General features: G+C 36.0%; 1 protein-coding gene across 1 annotated transcript in view; it reads right to left on the reverse strand.

Moving 5' to 3' along the window:
- Positions 1–21,007, reverse strand: part of LOC128550329 (uncharacterized) — a 73,834-nt gene continuing 52,827 nt past the window's right edge. Inside the window, exons 17-22 of the mRNA XM_053529176.1 lie at positions 18,405–18,517; positions 13,053–13,180; positions 11,581–11,738; positions 5,243–5,444; positions 988–1,075; positions 1–742 (exon numbers count right to left, since the gene is read on the reverse strand). Of these exons, the coding sequence (XP_053385151.1) occupies positions 534–742; positions 988–1,075; positions 5,243–5,444; positions 11,581–11,738; positions 13,053–13,180; positions 18,405–18,517 (898 nt within the window). The 3' untranslated portion in view covers positions 1–533. The remainder of the gene's footprint in view (positions 743–987; positions 1,076–5,242; positions 5,445–11,580; positions 11,739–13,052; positions 13,181–18,404; positions 18,518–21,007) is intronic.

A 21,007-nucleotide genomic window follows, 5' to 3' on the forward strand; every position in this document is an offset into this window, starting at 1 on the left:
AGAGATACAACTTTTTATTTAGGCCTAAACGACATATCAGAATCAAAATCAAATTTAGCAGAACAATGTTTTGATATATCTAAACACTCCAAATTGGTCACATGCCATGTTGATGAATTCATATGGGCCTCTTGGGCTCTGCCCATGTGAAATTATTCTGTGTATAACCTTTCTGTCATGTCTGAATATATTAAAACATGGTTCTGTTATACATATATACTATTTCTTAATTCAATGCAGATACTAACTTGTTTTTCAAAAAGATTAAGCACACTATGTCAATACAGAATGAATACAAAATACACAGATCTCAAATATAACCAACCTACACATAAATGAGTAAAACAAACTTGAACAATTTCCCCATTCAACAAAATAAACTTTCACATAAATTATTAAAACTAAAACATAAATCTCAGCATTATATACTCTGCTAAAGGCAAGTCTTTCAATGTCAATTATGTCAAAACACCCTATTTGGTGTGACACAATTCAATGAAAATGAACACTGTGACACAATTCAATTATGTTTTCTAATGTAATAAAACTTCATATCCCTCACTATCAATAAATGTTTTCTTAAAAGCTTTTCCAGAGTAAGTGAAAGGTGGCATGGGAAGTCCATTATCTGCTCCATATATTGCACAGTTCTTGAACGGGCATGGTGACTCCTGCCAAGCATACCGTAATCCAACTAGATTCTCTAGGGAACATTGGGAAGCATAGGTTCTTGTAGTATTGGCTGAAATATGATAAACAGTAGATGGATAATTCTATAATAAATTAATAAATATAGATCAACAGACATCTTATTAATACAAATTTATTATCAAATAAAGTCCTCATAAAGGTTGCTATAACTGCTATTCTGCAAAAGCAGCATTTGGTAAAAATCAACTATCTTTTTAAAAAATGTCCATTGTAGATGAGATGGCTTGAAATTTTAAGACAGAGGCACAAGTGATGCTGATGAAGCATAAAATATACCTGTATCAACTTTCTGTATTGTAGTTGTTGGAAGCCACCATGACTTACCATGTTCACACACTGCTGGACTGGTGAAGGCACAACATATCTAAATCAAATACAACAAATGGCTGTAGGCACAACATATCTAAATCAATTATATGACATATTGGTGTAGGCACAACATATCTAAATCAATTATATGACATATTGGTGTAAGCACAACATATCTAAATCAATTATATGACATATTGGTGTAAGCACAACATATCCCAAACAATTATGCAACATACTGGTGAAGGCATAACCTATTTAAATCAATTGTAACATGTTTCATTTCCAAATCAATAAAAATATTTTTTTAATTCCCCCAACTCCAAACAAAATATTTTAACATATCTTTTAAAGAAACACAGTATCCAGTCAATCCTTCTGTCAAAGGAAAACAGTGATCTTTGGGGAAATCTTGAGGGTTCAAGTTCAAAACAACCGAAGTCACACACCCTCTGAGGCCACTATCCTATACCCTTATGCAACAAACCTACTGTATCCTACTATCCCATACCGTTATGTCACTGAAGTCACTATCCCTTACCCTTACGTTGTAAAACTAACCCACTGATGTCACTATTCCTGACCCTTATGTGGTACAACTAACCCACTGAAGTCACTATCTTATACCCTTATGCAGTACAACAAACGCCCTGAAGTCACTATTCTATACCCTTAGGCAGTACAACATACCCACTGAAGTCACTATCCCATGCCCTTATGCGGTACAACAAACCCACTGAAGTCACTATCCCATACCCTTATGAGGTACAACAAAACCACTGGGGTCACTATCCCATACCCTTATGCGGTACAACAAAACCACTGGGGTCACTATCCCATACCCTTATGTGGTACAACAAAACCGCTTGGGTCAATATCCCATACCCTTATGTGGTACAACAAACTCCCTGAAGTCACTATCCCATACCCTTATGCAGTACAACAAACTCACTGAAGTCACTATCCTATACCCTTATGTGGTACAACAAAACCACTTCGGGTCACTATCCCATACCCTTATGCGGTACAACAAAACCACTGGGTTCACTATCCCATACCCTTATGCGATACAACAAACTCACTGAAGTCACTATCCCATACCCTTATGCGGTACAACAAACTCACTGAAGTCATTATCTCATACCCTTATGCGGTACAACAAAACCACTGGGGTCACTATCCCATACCCTTATGCGGTACAACGAAACCACTGAGGTCACTATCCTATACCCTTTGGCGGTACAACAAACCCACTGAGGTCACTATCCTATACCATTATGCAGTACAACAAACCCACTGAGGTCACTATCCTATACCCTTTGGCGGTACAACAAACCCACTGAGGTCACAATCCTATACCATTATGCGGTAAAACAAACCCACGGAGGTCACAATCCTATACCCTTATGTGGTACAACAAACCCACTGAGGTCACTATCCTATACCCTTATGTGGTACAACAGACCCACTAAAGTCACTAGTCTATACCATTAGGTGGTACAACAAAACCATTGAAGTCACTATCCTATACCCTTATGTGGTACAACAAACGCCCTGAAGTCACTATCACATACCCTTATGCAATACAACAAACTCACTGAGGTCACTATCCCATAACCTTATGCAGTACAACAAACCCACTGAGGTCACTATCCTATACCCTTAGGCGGTACAACAAACCCACTGAGGTCACTATCCTATACCCTTAGGCAGTACAACAGACCCACTGAGGTAACTATCCTATACCATTATTCGGTACAACAAACCCACTGAGGTCACTATCCTATACCCTTTGGCGGCACAACAAAACCACTGAGGTCACTATCCTATACCCTTAGGCAGTACAACAGACCCACTGAGGTCACTATCCTATACCCTTTCGCAGTACAACAAACCCACTGAGGTCACTATCCTATACCATTATGCGGTACAACAAACCCACTGAGGTCGCTATCCTATACCCTAAGGCGGTACAACAAACCAAATCAGGTCACTATCCTATACCCTTAGGCAGTACAACAGACCCACTGAGGTAACTATCCTATAACCTTATGCGGTACAACAAACCCACTGAAGTCACTATCCTATACCCTTATGCTGTACAACAAATGCCCTGAAGTCACTAGTCAATACCCTTAGGCGGTACAACAAAACCACTGGGGTCACTATCCTATACCCTTATGCGGTACAACAAACACCCTGAAGTCACTAGTCAATACCCTTAGGCAGTACAACAAAACCAATGAAGTCACTATCCTATACCCTTAGGCGGTACAACAAAACCACTGGGGTCACTATCCCATACCCTTATGCGGTACAACAAACCCACTGAGGTCACTATTCTATACCCTTAGGCGGTACAACAAAACCACTGAAGTCACTATCCTATACCCTTAGGCAGTACAACAAACCCACCGAGGTCACTATCCTATAACCTTATGCGGTACAACAAACCCACTGAAGTCACTATCCTATACCCTTATGCAGTACAACAAACACCCTGAAGTCACTAGTCAATACCCTTATGCGGTACAACAAAACCACTGGGGTCACAATCCTATACCCTTAGGCGGTACAACAAAACCACTGGGGTCACTATCCCATACCCTTATGCGGTACAACAAACCCACTGAGGTCACTATTCTATACCCTTAGGCAGTACAACAAACCCAATGAGGTCACTATCCTATACCCTTATGCAGTACAACAAACACACTGAGGTCACTATCCCATACCCTTATGCAGTACAACAGACCAACTGAGGTCACTATCCTATAACCTTATGCGGTACAACAAACCCACTGAAGTCACTATCCTATACCCTTATGCTGTACAACAAATGCCCTGAAGTCACTAGTCAATACCCTTAGGCGGCACAACAAACCCACTGATGTCACTATCCTATACCCTTATGCAGTACAACAAACCCACTGAGGTCACTATCCTATACCCTTAAGCAATGGTCACATTTACGTTCACACACGTAGTTGGTCGTAGTTCATTTTAAAAGCAGTTTGTCGTAGTAATACTACGGTCAACTAGGTTGAAGTACGCTCGAACTAGGTTTAAAAGATGAAATATGGAAAGTCTAAGTACGTTGAAGTACGTGTGTAAGTACGAACAACTACGTTCAACTACGAGTAAATCGGGTAGGGTTAACTAGTGAATCACTACGTCTTACCACGAGTTACTACGTTACACTACGTATATACTCTGATCGAAGTACAAACAACTACGACAAATTACGATCAACTACGTTGAGCTACGGAAAAGCCTTGTGGTTGCGTCTGCGCAGGACGGGAAAGCTACAGTCATTTTGCTCTAGGAAGTTGACGAGACAGCATCATTTAAGCTTCAGTATGCCGCCTAGGAAAAAAAGATGTTATAAAACAGAATGGCCGAAAAACTGAATTTAAAAGTAAAATGCATAAAAATGCGCAATTTATACCACAGATTTGCTAACTAATGCAAAGAAAATATAATTTAAATGCAATATATAAAATGGATTTTTCCTGGTCTTCATGGTAAACAGTTGATTGCTAGCGCGAATCATGTACATGTATTTGCCGATCCAAATCTGTTGTTCATTTCGCATGAATACCGAAAAAAATCTATTTAATTTTTTAAGTATTTATAATTAGCGATATTATCGTACTAGAATTAAAATTAATTTATATAACAGTAAAGTTTTTGTGTAATCGGCTCTCGTTTCATATCATGTTTGTACTTGTACTACGATCAAAAACAGTACACACTACTGTTAAGTATGATCAAGTACGTTTAACTAAGATCAACAACGTTCAAACTACGGTCACAGTAGGGTCAAAACACCGTAGTTAATCGTAGTCAGATTTTGAACATGTCGACACATTATTTGCTTACTACGGACAAATCATAAGTTCGAACTACGATCATTACTACGTTTGACTACGATTATCTACGTGTAACTACACTTAGTACGATCAACTACGATCATTCCTTACTATGATTAACTACGTGTAGTGTGACCACGCCTTTAGGCAGTACAACAGACCCACTGAGGTCACTACCCTATAACCTTATGCAGTACAACAAACCCACTGAGGTCACTTTCCCATACCCTTATGCAGTACAACAAACCCACTGATCACTATCCTTAATTGGCATGGAGGTAATCTGCCAATGTTACAAATTTCAGAATCAAGCAAATTCAGTGAAAAAAGGAAATGTTGGCTGTTTTTACCTCAAATCCATCCAGCCATCTTTGCTCTAGGTTCATTGTGTATTCTACGTCAACCTGAGTGTAATTGTAAGACTGATCTGAGAGTGTAACTGAGACTTTCACAGGGTAAGGTCCTTGATAACACACATTATGTTTATAAGCCACAGCTAGGCCACTCAGCACAAGTCTGTAAGCAACATCTTGTTTGTCTCTAGGATGAATACTGGAAACAAACATAACTGCACTGAATGTGTAATAGTAGACATTCATATCTATTGATTTTTTGTTACAAGCATCAGATTATGAAAAACAAGAGGACCATGATGGTCCTGAATCGCTTACCTGTCTCCACATGACCCAGTTTTGAACTGAGTATGATGTCGTTTTTTCTATTATTTGACATAGTGACCTAGTTTTTGAGCTCATGTGACCCAGTTTTGAAACTGACCTAGATATCATCAAGACAAAAGTTCTGACCAATTTTCATGAAGATCCATTGAAAAATATGGCCTCTAGAGAGGTCACAAGATTTTTCTATTATTTGACCTAATGACCTAGTTTTTGAAGGCATGTGACCCAGTTTCGAACTTGATCTAGATATCATCAAGGTGAACATTCTCACCAATTTTCATGAAGATCCATTGAAAAATATAGCCTCTAGAGAGAGGTCAAAAGGTTTTTCTATTTTTAGACCTACTGACCTAGTTTTTGATCGCAGCTGACCCAGTTTCAAACTTGACCTAGATATCATCAAGATAAACATTCAGACTAACTTTCATACAGATCCCATGAAAAATATGGCATCTAGAGAGGTCACAAGGTTTTTCTATTATTTGACCTAATGACCTAGTTTTTGACAGCATGTGACCCAGTTTTGAACCTGAACTAGATATCGTCAAGGTGAACATTCTCACCAATTTTCATGAAGATCTATTGAAAAGTATGGCCTCTAGAGAGGTCACAAGTTTTTTCTATTTTTAGACCTACTGACCTAGTTTTTGACTGCACATGAACCAGTTTCGAACTTGATCTAGATATCATCAAGGTGAACATTCTGACCAATTTTCATGAAAATCCATTGAAAAATATAGCCTCTAGAGAGGTCACAAGGTTTCGCTATTTTTAGACCTACTGACCTAGTTTTGGACTGCACGTGACCCAGTTTAGAACTTGACCTAGATATCATCAAGATGAACATTCAGACCAACTTTCATAAAGATCCCAGAAAAATGTGACCTCTAGAGTGTTCACAAGCAAAAGTTTAAGCACACCAAACGACGGACGCCGCGCGATCACAAAAGCTCACCTTGTCACTTTGTGACAGGTGAGCTAAAAACTGACTTGACTTGTTAACATTGAATTACAATGTACTTTTGTCATAGCTATAAATTTGTCTTGCAATGTTTATCTTCTGTGTGAGAAAAATCCAAACAGTTGCTTTTCCATGTTTTTTACTCAGACATTCGTAACACTTACAACAACAAAAAAATATCAAAAAGATATAGAATTCCTTGACATTTAACAATGTGTGGTTCTGTGATTTCTTCTTTAATCCAAGTGAGCAAAGCAAACAAGATTTTAGAATTGTGTTCATAGGACACAGGTGCCCCCACATACTGCGCCATCCTCTAAATTGTAAAGTTTTTCTTATGAAAGGGCCATAATTCTACAAACAATAGCCACCAAAAAAGTCCATTATTAATGGTCATCTTCACATGAAGGTCCTTCATCTGTGAAACTGTCAAACATATCCTTTCAATAGTGTTTGAGAAGTTGGACACACAAGGTTTTCTCTATATTCTATATAGCAAAACTATCAAAGGGCCATAACTGCAGTAAAAATAGTCAAACAAAAAATCCTTCCTTTCAGGTCATCTGCACAGCAAGCTTGTTTATCTGTGGAAGTTTGAAGCAAATCAGGCTAATAGTGTGGGAGGAGTTGGACACACAAGATTTCAAGACGTACGTACGTATGTACCAACAGCAGCACCGTTATACACTCCCACATAAATGTGTGGGGGCAAAAAATTATTTGAGCAACAGCTAGTGGTTACCGTGTCAACTGCTCAATCTGGGCTCATGAATTTGAGCCCAACTGGGGTCACAATCACACTTTCTCATATGATACCAGTACTGGTTAGGAAGTGGACTTCAGAGTGGTTCAAATAAGCTTGAAGTTTTCATTACAATCAAGCCGATAATAAATTAGTATAAACTAAAGCTTGATGGATATCAATCAAGAGGTTCAATAGAAGAAGTCGCCTAAAGTTTTTTTCTAATTTTGGCCCTTGAGGACCCTAAAAGGGGCCAAGTACCCAAATTCAAACAAAAAAAAATTGGGTGAGAACCTAGTAATAATGCCACTGACCAAGCTTGATGAAGATTCATTAATCAGTTCATGAGAAAATGTTGTTCAAAAGAATTTCTATCTTTAGCTCTAGTGGCCCCTTAAAGAGGCAAAGTGTCCCCATTTTATTAAAAATTTGTAAGGACCTTATAATGAAGCTACAGACCAAGTCTCATGTAAATCTGGTGAGTTTTTCAAGAGAAGAAGTTGTTTAAAAGTGTTTCTATTTTTAACCCCTAAAAGGCACCAAGCATCCCCATTTAAACAATGTTGACAATTTTGATAAAGATCCATTAAGGGGTTCATAAGAAAAAGAAGCTCTGAAGTTTTTTTCATTTTAAGCTCTTGTGGCCCCTAATTGAGCCAAGCATCTGTATTAAAACAAAATCGATAGAGGATGTTATAATGAAGATATACACTAAGTTTGGTGAAAATCCACCATGTGGTTCATGAAAATATGTCATTTATAGATATTTTCATTTTTGTTTTGCTCTAGCAGCCCCTAAAAAGGGCCAAGCAGATCATCTGAACAAACCTAAGAACTTTGCAAGGAAGCTACAGTTTGGGATAATTCTGACCATTAGTTTCAGAGATGTTTATATAAATTGTGGACAAGGGACCATTAACCTATACTATTACCTCATCCCAAACCTTCAGTTCAGGTGGGCTAAAAATGCGGCTGAACAGTTGTATTCCTTAAACAGCTCTGAAAACTTTAAAGGTATTGTAATGGCAATTCACAGAAACTTCTTGGCTGATACAGCAAGTCTTATAATTATGACTGCTATTTCTTTATAAAATTGTCTCCCTGTTTAACTGTACTTACTTTTTGTAACTTTAAAGAGAATAACAATAAATCCTTTGAAAGGAATTAAATGTAACTTAATATTACGATATAATAATGTCAATAAGAGGAACTGAAAAGTACAGTAAACATCATTTTGCCATGAATAATGATACTTGTAGAGCAAAGGAGGCAATTATCGACCCCTTAAGACCATAATCTATCGTACATATTCTTACTTTCACTTTCGGAGACAAAGTGACACATATATTTGAGACAAACTATCATTGGTCGATTTCAACCAATAAAAACACTTGTTACATTACAGAATACGGTATGGTCTAATATTCTGTCTCGTGACATGTGTCTGCCATTATCGACCCACTTCTGCTATTATCGACCCCCTAGTTGTTTTTTTTTTAAATTTGAAAACACTGAAAATCAAGCATAATATTATTATTAACTTAATATTAAGTTAATTTTTATTTGTCCTTTATTGTCATAATTGCAATTTGAAATTACGCAACTGAGCATATAAACAAAGCATAATTTTACTACGATTTCATGGAAAATATTATTTCATGTGTGTTTTTTTTTATTTATAAATTTGGTCTTTCATACTATCACAGTTTCATATTTGGTCTTTTGACTGACAAATTGTAAATGTTAGATAATAGTTATTTGTAATATAACATTAGCCACACACAAGAGATAAATAATTCAAACATTCAAACAAAGTTGATTATCCATTATTATCTACAGCCTTAACAACATATTTTAGCACTCAATTTTTATACATTTAAAATTAACTTTTTTTAAGTCCTCTGGAGTCAACAAGTGAAGTTCTGGTTGCTTAGTACATTTAATGTGCCACCTTCCTGGGCATTCGTCACAGCCTTTTCACTCATTTGGCTTCCCATTAGACTGACCACACCCCTGACATTGGTCTAAGCTGTCTGCACTGTCCATCATCATTTTGTCCATCAGAGGAATCGTCAAAATCGTCATAACTGTCACTATCATCATAAATGATAGAAACATCAGACTATGACGAACTTTCAGAGACTCTGCGCTGTTTTTCTTTTTATTTTAGGAGATTTTTAATCCTTGTGATCAACTAAAATGTGCATTCATAACTTTATCATGAGTCATCACAGAACATTAGGGTTTCTAACTGACCAATCAGAGAGCTGCATTTTAGAGTACCTGCCAGTTTCCTCTTTGGTATAACAAAGTATATTTACAATGAACATAATAGTGACTTTAGAAATAAATATCACACTATTTTAAAAATAAAATCAAGATTTTTCACTGCACATGCTTCAGATGATGCTACAAACAACAAAACTTTGAAGTTTCATTGAAATGTTATATTGATTTAATACCTTTATTTTAGTTAAAAGTTTGAGATTTTACACTGAGAGTCTATGATAAAGTCCGAGTAAAATTTAATCAATACCCAAGTGAAATAAGTATCATTCCACAATGTTTTGGACATGTTAAAGTTATGAATTAAGTGCTTTTCTCAAAGCAACAAGAAATTATATAAATTTAATTAATTGGGGGTCGATAATAGCAGAAGGTCATATTTTCAATCTGCTATTATCGACCCCCACATAATCTTTCCAGAAGTTGCAAGAGACTACAAAAATGGCTGATAGAAATGAGTTCTATATGTGTATAGTAGGATTAAATACAAAATTAAACTGATTCGATCCATAAAAACGGTAAATTTGATTTAACAGAAAGATACCTACCTTAACGGACGATGTAGTGGTTGGCACTGAAATTTATCTCATGCAGTCACACTGTATGTAAACATTCAAAATGGCGCATGAAGAAAATTTGTGACGTAAAAATGACAGTGAATGACATGATCACATGATTTCTAGTAATAAATGTGATTAAGTATCAATTAAGGGTGGGGGGTCGATAATAGAAGAGGGTCGATATTAGACTCCTTTGCTCTAGTTATCTCCCTTTTTATACTTCCTTTTTTTACTCTTCAATTTTTACTGTTTAAGGCATTAAATTACACTCTGCTGAGGAAACTTTGATTTAACTTAAGATTACAATGACTGAGGAGAAAAGCAGAACCTTAACTCTCTCATAAATATTTATAAAATTTATAATGAAATACATGTAGTCTCCCAGATTGGTAAAGTAAGAATGAATGTTATTTATTACCATTGTAAACTTTTCAAACAGGGCTTCTAGTGCAGTATGAATCACCTTTAGTGATAGCTAGTTATAGACTAACAAGAGCTGTCACAGGAGACTGCATGCTTGACTATTTTGATGCTGGATAGTGAAACTTGGCACATCTGAGGAAGCTGGCACTGTCACTGGAATGTTTAATGACTCCAATCTGGATGAAGATATTGGACAACAGGTCTGTGTCAAAAGTATTATGTAATAGGAGAGATAAAGATAAAATGTATCAAAACATTAAATAAGTATAATTCTAAGCAAAAAGGGGGCATAATTCATATAATATTGGTGCAACAGTGATGCAACTTGTGTCATATGATGTGGGTGATGATGTGGAACAACTACTTCAAGTTTGAATCAAATCCATACAGTAATGATTGAGATAAAGTGAAAATGCATCAAAATCAACCTTATTTTCTAAGTAAAGGGAGGAGGGGTATAATTCATGAAAAATTTGTGCACGAATTATGGACCTAGTGTCATATGATGTGGGTGATAAGGTGGAACAACATTTTAAGTTTGAATCAACTCCATTTAGTAATAAATGAGATAGAGTGAAAGTGCATCAAAACTTTAACCTGAAATTCTAACTAAAAGGGGGGATAATTCATTAAATATTAGTACCAGTGTTATGGACCTAGTGTCATATGATGTGGGTGATAAGTTGGAACAACTACTTTCAGACTGAATCAAATCCATTTAACAACAACTGAGTTGGAGTGAAAGTGCATCAAAACTTTAACCTGAAATTCTGAGTAAAAAGGGGGATAATTCATATAATATTGGTGCAAGAGTTATGGCCCTTGTGCCATATGATGTAGTTGATAATGAGGAATAATTATTTTAGTTTGAAACAAATCCATCAAGTAATTACAGAGATAAAGAGAAAGTGCATCAACTTTAACCAAGGTGCGGATGCGGAAGGATGCTGACGCTGACATCGGGTCGAGTAGGACAGCTCTCCATACTTTGTGTAGTCGAGCTAAAAAACTAAAACAGAGATAAAAGTTCTCTTACCTTCCATAAGGTGAGGTAAAATCAGGCAGATCCATAGCAACAGCCATGAAAACATTCCTCAGTCTATGATTTGGAACATATCCATAGTCTGCCGTCTGGTGCCAGCGAATGTCCGGAAAGCCTGAATCTATGCTATGATCAGGCGTATTTCCTGCCAACTGTTTTTTTTTTAAATAGAAAACAAGAAAATTGTGTAGTTAATTGCTGTACAGAATATATATCTAGTTTTGTAAAACAAGTACTCCCCCATGATGGCCTTTCCCATTTTCAGTTCCAAGATCACTATGACCTTGCCTTTTGACTTACTGACATAAAAAACCATAGAGGTCATCACTTGACCAAAGGCAATCACCCAATGAAGACTGAATGGTTTTAAGCTTTGACCTATTGGCTCAAACATACCTAGGTCATCTACTGACCATATGCAATCAACCTATGAAGTTGGATGACTGTAGGCCAAAGTGTTCTTCAGTCATCTATCGGAAAACATTTCTCAGCTCAAGGTCACCATGACAAGGTTTTTCTACCTACTGACCTAATTTTTGACCGCACGTGACCCAGTTTCGAAGTTCAACTAGATATCATCAAGGTGAACATTCTGACCAATTTTCATGAAGATCCACTGAAAAATATGGCCTTTAGAGAGGTCAAAAGGTTTTTCTATTTTTAGACCTACTGACCTAGTTTTTGACCGCAGTTGACCCAGTTTCGAACTCGACCTAGATATCATCAAGATGAACATTCAGACCAACTTTCATACAGATCCCATGATAAATATGGCATCTAAAGAGGTCACAAGGTTTTTTTATTATTTGACCTTCTGACCTAGTTTTTGATGGCAAGTTTCAAACTTGACCTAGATATCATCAATGTGAACATTCTGATCAATTTTCATGAAGATCCATTGAAAAGTATGGCCTCTAGAGAGGTCACAAGGTTTTTATATTTTTAGACCTACTGACCTAGTTTTGGACAGCATGTGACCCAGTTTCGAACTTAGATATCATCAAGATTAACATTCTGACCAACTTTCATAAAGATCCCACAAAAAATGTAACCTCTAGAGCGGTCACAAGCAAAAGTTTACGGACAGACACCACGCGATCACAAAAGCTCACCTCGTCACTTTGTGACATGTGAGCTAATAAAGTAAAACTGGTTCAAGATACCTTCGAAGTCTTTGGCGGGGAAAACTAAAGTTCCTATTACCATCCCTGGAGGAATGTAGAATGATGCAAAACATCTTTGTTTCTTTCAAATAATGTAGTTATTCAGGAAAAAATATATTACTGATTTTGTGAAACTATCAGTGTTCAGATACACTGTATATATGTTGCCTAAAAATTCACTTCTATTTGATCAGTACAAGGTCAAGATAAAATCACTTTCAAGTGACATGTAGTGAGGACAGCAATAAGTTTATGGAGATAGTTATGAACAATTATTAGGCATGTTAACAGCTACATTATTACCTGTACAAAACCAAAGGGAAACAACTTCTCTGTTTCCCCGGAGAGAGAAAACTTTTTTCTCCAGTCATCAATCATGGCAGAAAATGTACACTTGTAAAGTTTTTGGTTATACTTTACGTTGGCTTCACCTACAATAACAAGTAAATTATTAATACAAGTTAACAAACTGTTTAAAATTTCTCTAAATACAACTTTACAAAACAAGAGGGCTATAGTGGCCGTAAGTCAATCACCTGACCTTGACTATTTGACCTTGAATAAACATATGACACACTGAATCATGAATGATAATATCTGTGTTTAGCATATAAAAACATACAAACATGTCAAGTGCCCTCATTTGAACAAATTTGAGAGAGAAACTTACAATGATTATATATAATTATCAAGTTTGATGGAGATCCATCAAGAGGTTCATGAGAAGAAGTCGTTTAAAGGTTTTTCTTTTTTCAGCTCAAATGGCCACTTAAAGGGGACAAGCACACCCTTTGGACAATAGTGAGAGAGGACCTAACAATGATGCAACAGACCAAATTTGATCCATGAAGCTGTTCATAAGAAATAGTTTAAAGGTTTTCAATCTTAACATCTAACAGCCCCTAAAAGGGGCAAGTGCCCTTATTTCAACAAAATTGAGAGAGGACATTACAATGATGCAACAGACCAAGTTTGATGAAGATCTATCATGAGGTTCATGAGAAAAAGTTGTTTAAATGTATTTCTATGTTCAGCTGTAACAAAGTGCCCCCATTTGAACAAACTCTAAAGAGGACCATACACTGATGCTACAGACCAAGTTTGATGAAGATCCATCAAGTTGTTCATAAAAAGAAGTCATTTAAATATATTTCGGTTTTTAGCTCTACCAGCTCCTATTTTTAATTAAACAAGAGCTCGTCGAACACGAAATGCCCCCTTTGATGCATTCAGTAATTGCACAAGGAACAGAAATTATATGCTCACTGTAAACAAAAGTTCTACCATTCTGGTTTAATCTGACCTTGACCTTTAACCTATTAACCTAACAAGGGATTACAGAGTGATCTTGGCGCCATCCACTGAGCCATTTTTGAATGTTCCAAATTTCAAGACTAGCTCAAGGTCAAAATCAATGTCAAATTTCATTTCGGTACAAAACAATGTGTATGTGGTCCAAATTTGAAAGCTATGGCTTGAGAAATGTGAAAGCAGGTCACTAGATCAACTGCAAGGTCAAAGTTCATTTCGTACACAGAACTATGCATGTGCTTCAAATTTGAAGGCTGTAGCTTGAGAAATGTGAAAGTAGATAATAGGTAAAAATCAATGTCAAATTTCAATTCAGAACACAAAAATATGCATGTGGTCCAAATTTGAAGCCTGTAGCTTCAGAAATGTGAAAGTAGGTCACTATGTCAATCTCAAGATCAAAGTTCATTTTGGTACACAAAACTATGCACGTGGTTCAAATTTGAAGGCTGTAGCTTCAGAAATGTGAAAGTAGGTCACTAGGTCAAAATCAAGGTAAAATTTTATTTCAGAACACAAAACTATGCATGTGGTCCAAATTTGAAGCCTGTACCTTCAAAAATGTGAAAGTAGGTCACTAGGTCAATAACAAGGTCAAAGTTTTTTCGGTACACAAACCTATGCATGTGGTCCAAATTTGAAGGCTGTAGCTACAGAAATGTGAAAGTAGGTCACTAGGTCAAGATCAAGGTCAACTTATGTCAAGGTTCATCTTGCCACTCAAAACTATACATGTGGTCCAAATTTGAATGATGTAAGTTATGGACATGAAGGTTCTAAGTTTTTCCCTATATAAGTCTATATGAACCATATGACCCCTGGGGTGGGGCCATATTTGACCCTAGAGGGATAATTTGAACAAACTTGGTAGAGAACCACTAATGATGCTACATTACAAAATATCAAAGCCATAGTCTTTGTGGTTTGGACAGGAAGATTTTCAAAGTTTTTCCCTTTATAAGTCTATGTAAACCATGTGACCCCCAGGGCGGAGCCTATTTGACCCTAGGGGAATAATTTGAATAATCTTAGTAGAGGACCACTAGATGATGTCATATACAAAATATCAAAGCCCTAGGCCCTGTGGTTTTGGACAAGAGGTTTTTCAAAGTTTTTTTCCTATGTAAGTCTATATAAACCATGTGTCCCCCGGGGTGGGGCCATATTTGACCCCAGGGAAATAATCTGAACAATCTTGGTAGACGACCACTAGATTTTGCTACATACCAAATATCAAAGCCCTAGGGCCTATGGTTTTGGACAAGATCAGAAACTGTTCTAACTGTTCCTGGCCAGTGACCTTGACCTTTGACCTAATGACCTCAAAATCAATAGGGTTCATCTGCTGGTCATGGCCAACCTCCCTATCAACTTTCGTGACCCTAGGCCTAAGTGTTCTTGAGTTATCATCCGGAAACCGATTTACTGTTCAGGGTCACTGTGACCTTGACCTTTGACATACTGACCTCAAAATCAATAGGGGTCATCTGCTGGTCATGACCAACCTCCCTATAAACTTTCGTGACCCTAGGCCTAAGCGTTCTTGAGTTACCATCCGGAAACCGTTTTACTGTTCAGGGTCACTGTGACCTTGACCTTTAACATACTGACCTCAAAATCAATAGGGGTCATCTGCTGGTCATTACCAACCTCCCTATCAACTTTCATGATCCTAGGCTTAAGTGTTCTTGAGTTATCATCCGGAAACTGTTTTACTATTCAGGATCACTGTGACCTTGACCTTTGACATACAGACCTCAAAATCAATAGGGGTCATCTGCTGGTGATGACCAACCTCCCTATCAACTTTCATGATCCTAGGCCCAAGCGTTCTTGAGTTATCATCCGGAAACGGATTGGTCTACATTCCGATTGACCGACAGAGCGACCTACCGACCGACATCTGCAAAACAATATACCCCTCCTTCTTCGAAGGGGGGCTTAATGAAAATGCTAGAATAACCGTTACAAACACTCATGTAGGGCTCTGATTTGACCCTCTGTTCATTTCAACAATGGTGTGTTCGCTTAGAGCCATATTTTGGGTCTCGTGTGATTGGAAAAAAGATTCATGGCAACATATACCAATCTGTTCCATAATGTTTGAAGTTCATTCTAAGCCGACAGCTTTCGTTCTAGATAAAAATATTTTTATAGGACTCTTCTTTAAATTATCATCGGCATTTTACAATCAATGTATCAGAATCCTTTTATTTTTAGTAAGCACTGGTGTTCTGTTAATCTAGTGAACAAATAATATCTTTGAAATAATATATTCTCCAATGGCCCCTATACATTTCATTTTATTAAATAAGTAGATATACAAATCTTCAGGCAATCAAACATAGTTTTTAATTTACATTATATCATACATTTTCTTTTCCCGCTATTTCCTCAGGAAAAATACAGGGTAACCAATCAAATGGGCTCTAGTTTTATAAAACTGCTATTTTCTACTTAAAAAAAATCTGTATGTTGCTCTTCTGTTAGAATGTGTGATAACAAATCAGAAGTATGCTATTTTTAGATAACTACTTCCAACAAGCAAATTCGATGAATTGGTATCCCCCGCTGAAAGGGTTTGTGGTGAGGAATGGCAAAACAATATATCAGGCAAAAAGTTAAGGATGTTACTTTAGAGGCAAATAATTTCATTAGTCAAAATCAATTTAACAGAAAATTGGTGGTGGTGGTGGGGGGTGGGTGACTGGGTGAGGGTACAACACATCACATGTTGATCAAGGTTTGAAAAAAAAGTAATAAAAAGGAATGAAAAAAAATTTTTTGTTTGTTTTTTTTTTTTGGGGGGGGGGGGGGTACACAACTTCACATGTTTATAATGAATGTTCATGAAAAAAGAATGAAATTCTACCAATTGGTTGGTTTGTTATGTACAAATCTGTAGATTTTTAAACAATCAAAGGGCAATAACTCTAAGGAAAATTGACCAATTAATAAAAACAATTGACAGGCATCATCAAAGTACGTTGGTTCATATTTATTTCAAGTTTCATGAAGTTCTACCAGCTTGTTACTGAGAAATGGCTGCAGACGTGGATCTTTCATTAAATCAAGGGCAATAACTCTTAGGGAAATTGACCAATCAAAAAAAAACTTGACGGGCATCATCGCAGTATATTGGTGCATCTTTATTTCAAGTTGTATGAAATTCTACCTAATAGTCACTGAGAAATGGCTGTGGACGGACATTTTTTTTGTATTTTTCAATAAATCAAGGGCAATAACTCTAAGGAAAATTGACCAATCAAAAAAAAAACTTGACGGGCATCATCGCAGTATGTTGGTGCATGTTTGTTTCAAGTTTCACAAAATTCTACCTGATAGTTACTGAGAAATGGCTGCGGACGGACACACGCACGGATGCACGGACGTGACGGACGGACAACGCCATTTCAATACCCCCCGCCGATGAAATCGGGAGGGGATAATGACCGAAACAGATGCTTGACATATGTTATCAATTAACCAGATCTTATGGAATTCTTTTGATCGAAATGTTCAGATTGCATTTATATCTCAAACTATACAGGCGAAATTTACACAATTATTGTATTGTTCTGTTTTATGCTACCCTTGAAAAAAGACTTTTTTAAGGGCCAAAAGTGCTCGGGTTCATAATTAAACTTTTGACACTGTTTGAACATATATTTTTTCATACTCTATAATTCCATCTTTATGTTCTTGTATCCTTCTGGGATCCAGTGTGTTTGAAAGGCATTTCGTTGGTTTTTTCTTTATTTTCTAACTTATATATATATATTGGAAATGAGAGCATAAAGACAGACAGTTACAATATGTGAGAATATAATATATTGGAAATGAGGGCATAAAGACAGACAGTTACAATGTGTGAGAATGTAATATATTGGAAATGAGGGCATAAAGACAGACAGTTACTATGTGTGAGAATATAATATACTGGAAATGAGGGCATAAAGACAGACAGTTACTATGTGTGAGAATATAATATATTGGAAATGAGGGCATAAAGACAGACAGTTACAATATGTGAGAATATAATATATTGGAAATGAGGGCATAAAGACAGACAGTTACAATGTGTGAGAATGTAATATATTGGAAATGAGGGCATAAAGACAGACAGTTACAATGTGTGAGAATGTAATATATTGGAAATGAGGGCATAAAGACAGACAGTTACTATGTGTGAGAATATAATATTCTGGAAATGAGGGCATAAAGACAGACAGTTACAATGTGTGAGAATATAATATATTGGAAATGAGGGCATAAAGACACAGGGTTGCAATGGGTAAGAACAAATTCACTGAACCCATATTTTTATAACAAAACAACATTTACCTTGATACCAAATAGCCCCAAATATGGTCATATTAAGAATAGGGTGCACCATAGCATTCCACAATACACTGCTTTCTTGTGGTCCATTTACAGCTGCTGAGACTGTCACATCCCTGTGTGTATAACAGACAATAACAAAATTACAGTAAACTAGAACTGTCACAGGAGTGACTCATACCCCAACCATACGGTCTTGTCACAGAAGAATGGCAACCATAAGGAATCTTAAAAATACTTTAGAATACTTCATCCTGGGCTTCCACATATAAGTAATACTAGTATAATACTAGTATAGTAATACTAGTAAATATATTAAATCTCTAATATTAGAGATACACTAAAAGTGAATACAAAAAAGTGTCTTACCGACCCATGTTACCACAAAAAAATGTTTTTACTTTTTAAAAAGGACTTATAATAAAAAAGTTAGAAAAATACCTAAAATATTAAAAATCTAAAAATAGGATTTCTAAAAATAGACTAATTCCTGGAATTTAAGGGGAAGAAACTAAGTACAAAAGTTAAAAAAAGGTTACTTTCCTTTGGCTCTAAGCCAATCAGAATGAGATATAGTGAAAATACATCAAAATTAACCTTAAATTCTAGGTAAAAGGGGACACAATTCATGAAAAATTGGTATCAGAGTTATGCACCTTGTGTCACATGATGTGGGTGATGAGGTAGAACATCTATTTTAAGTTTGAATCAAATCCATTTTGTAATAATTGAGATATAGCGAAAATACATCAAAATCAACCTTAAATTTAAAGTAAAAGGGGACATCATTCATACAAAATTTATGTCAGAGTTAAGCACCTTATGTCACATCATCTGGGTGATGAGGTGGAACAACTATTTTAAGTTTGAATCAAATCCATTTAGTAATAACTGAGATATAGTGAAAATACAACAAAATTAACCTTAAATTCTAAGTAAAAAGGGACATAATTCATGAAAACTTGGTGTCAGAGTTATGCACCTTGTGTCACATGATGTGGGCACATGATGTGGGTGATGAGGTGGAACATCTATTTTAAGTTTGAATCAAATCCATTCAGTAGTAACTGAGATATAGTGAAAATACATCAAAATCAACCTTAAATTCTAAGTAAAAAGGGGCATAATTCATAAAAAAATGGTGTCAGAGTTATGCACCTTGTGTCACATGATGTGGCTGATGAGGTGGAACATCTATTTTAAGTTTGAATCAAATCCATTTAGTAATAACTCAGATATAGTGAAAATACAACAAAATTAACCTTAAATTCTAAGTAAAAGGGGACATAATTCATGAAAACTTGGTGTCAAGAGTCATGCACCTTGTGTCACATGATGTGGGTGATAAGGTAGAACATATATTTTAAGTTTGAATCAAATCCATTTGGTAATAACTGAGATAATAGATTTCGGGACGGGACGGGACGGGACGCGATGGGACGTGACAAAACTGACTCCTATATACCCCCCTCAAACATGTTTGGTGGGGGTATAACAAGCTTTAACTCTTTTTTACATAAATTGATGTTTTTAACCAATGCTAATGGAATATTAGTGAATAGTTGGTCAAAAAATGTGAAAAGTTTGCTGTCTGATCTAGGATTTTCCTACTTATGGAATCATAATAATATTAGTATTGTTCAAATAAATGCAGTAACACAAAGAATATTTGATCATTATTTACAGCAGTGGCATTCAGAACTCAGTACATTTTCAAAATTAGAAAGTTATAATGTCTTTAAAAATGATTTTTGTCAAGAAAAATACTTACCATATATTGATAACATAAAAATATAGAACAAATCTAGACTCAGATGCTCTGTGCATAAGTTGGCAATTGAAGAAGGAAGATTCAGAAATATTGAGAGGAGTCAGCAATTATGTACAAAATGTAATATGCAACAAACTGAAAATGAATATCATTTCTTATTGGTTTGTCCTTTTTATTATGATTTAAGGAAACAGTATTTGCCAAAATATTACTGTGTATGGCCTAGTGTTCATAAATTCAAATCTATTATGAGCTTAACTCAAAGAAGTAAGCTTCTAAATTTAGGAAAATACATTTACTTCGCAACGCTTAAAAGAAATGAAGCAGTTGGGTAGTTACTTTTATGCTAATAGTATTGTAATGAATGAAATGTTCTTGCTTGTTTGTATATTTATTCATAATGCTTAATATGTTTATAATTGATTGTACATTCCACTCATACCATATATGACTCATACTTTTCTGTAATATGTGTATGTACCACCACATTGTAATTGGCGATGAACATGTATATGTTTTTGCCGAATAAACTTTGACTTGACTTTGACTTTAATACAATCTTTCTGTCCCATGCATCAATATACTAGCATAGGACTATTGCTTATATTGCCCAGTCCAATGCAACTATTCATTTTTCATAAAGACAAATTGTTACGGTGCTGCTAAAATGCCAAAAAGAATGACAATACTCGGTAAGTTTCTCCAATCAAGAAAGTTTATTTCTATCTACATCTATTGATTTAGAACATTTTAAAGTGATCATGTAATAAAAATGACAATAAATACTTGATCTGTCATACCGACCTCAGGTTGTGGGCATTAAATAAACAAAAGT

Source organism: Mercenaria mercenaria, chromosome 17 (genome assembly GCF_021730395.1).
Source record: "Mercenaria mercenaria strain notata chromosome 17, MADL_Memer_1, whole genome shotgun sequence".
NCBI classification, from domain to species: domain Eukaryota; kingdom Metazoa; phylum Mollusca; class Bivalvia; order Venerida; family Veneridae; genus Mercenaria; species Mercenaria mercenaria.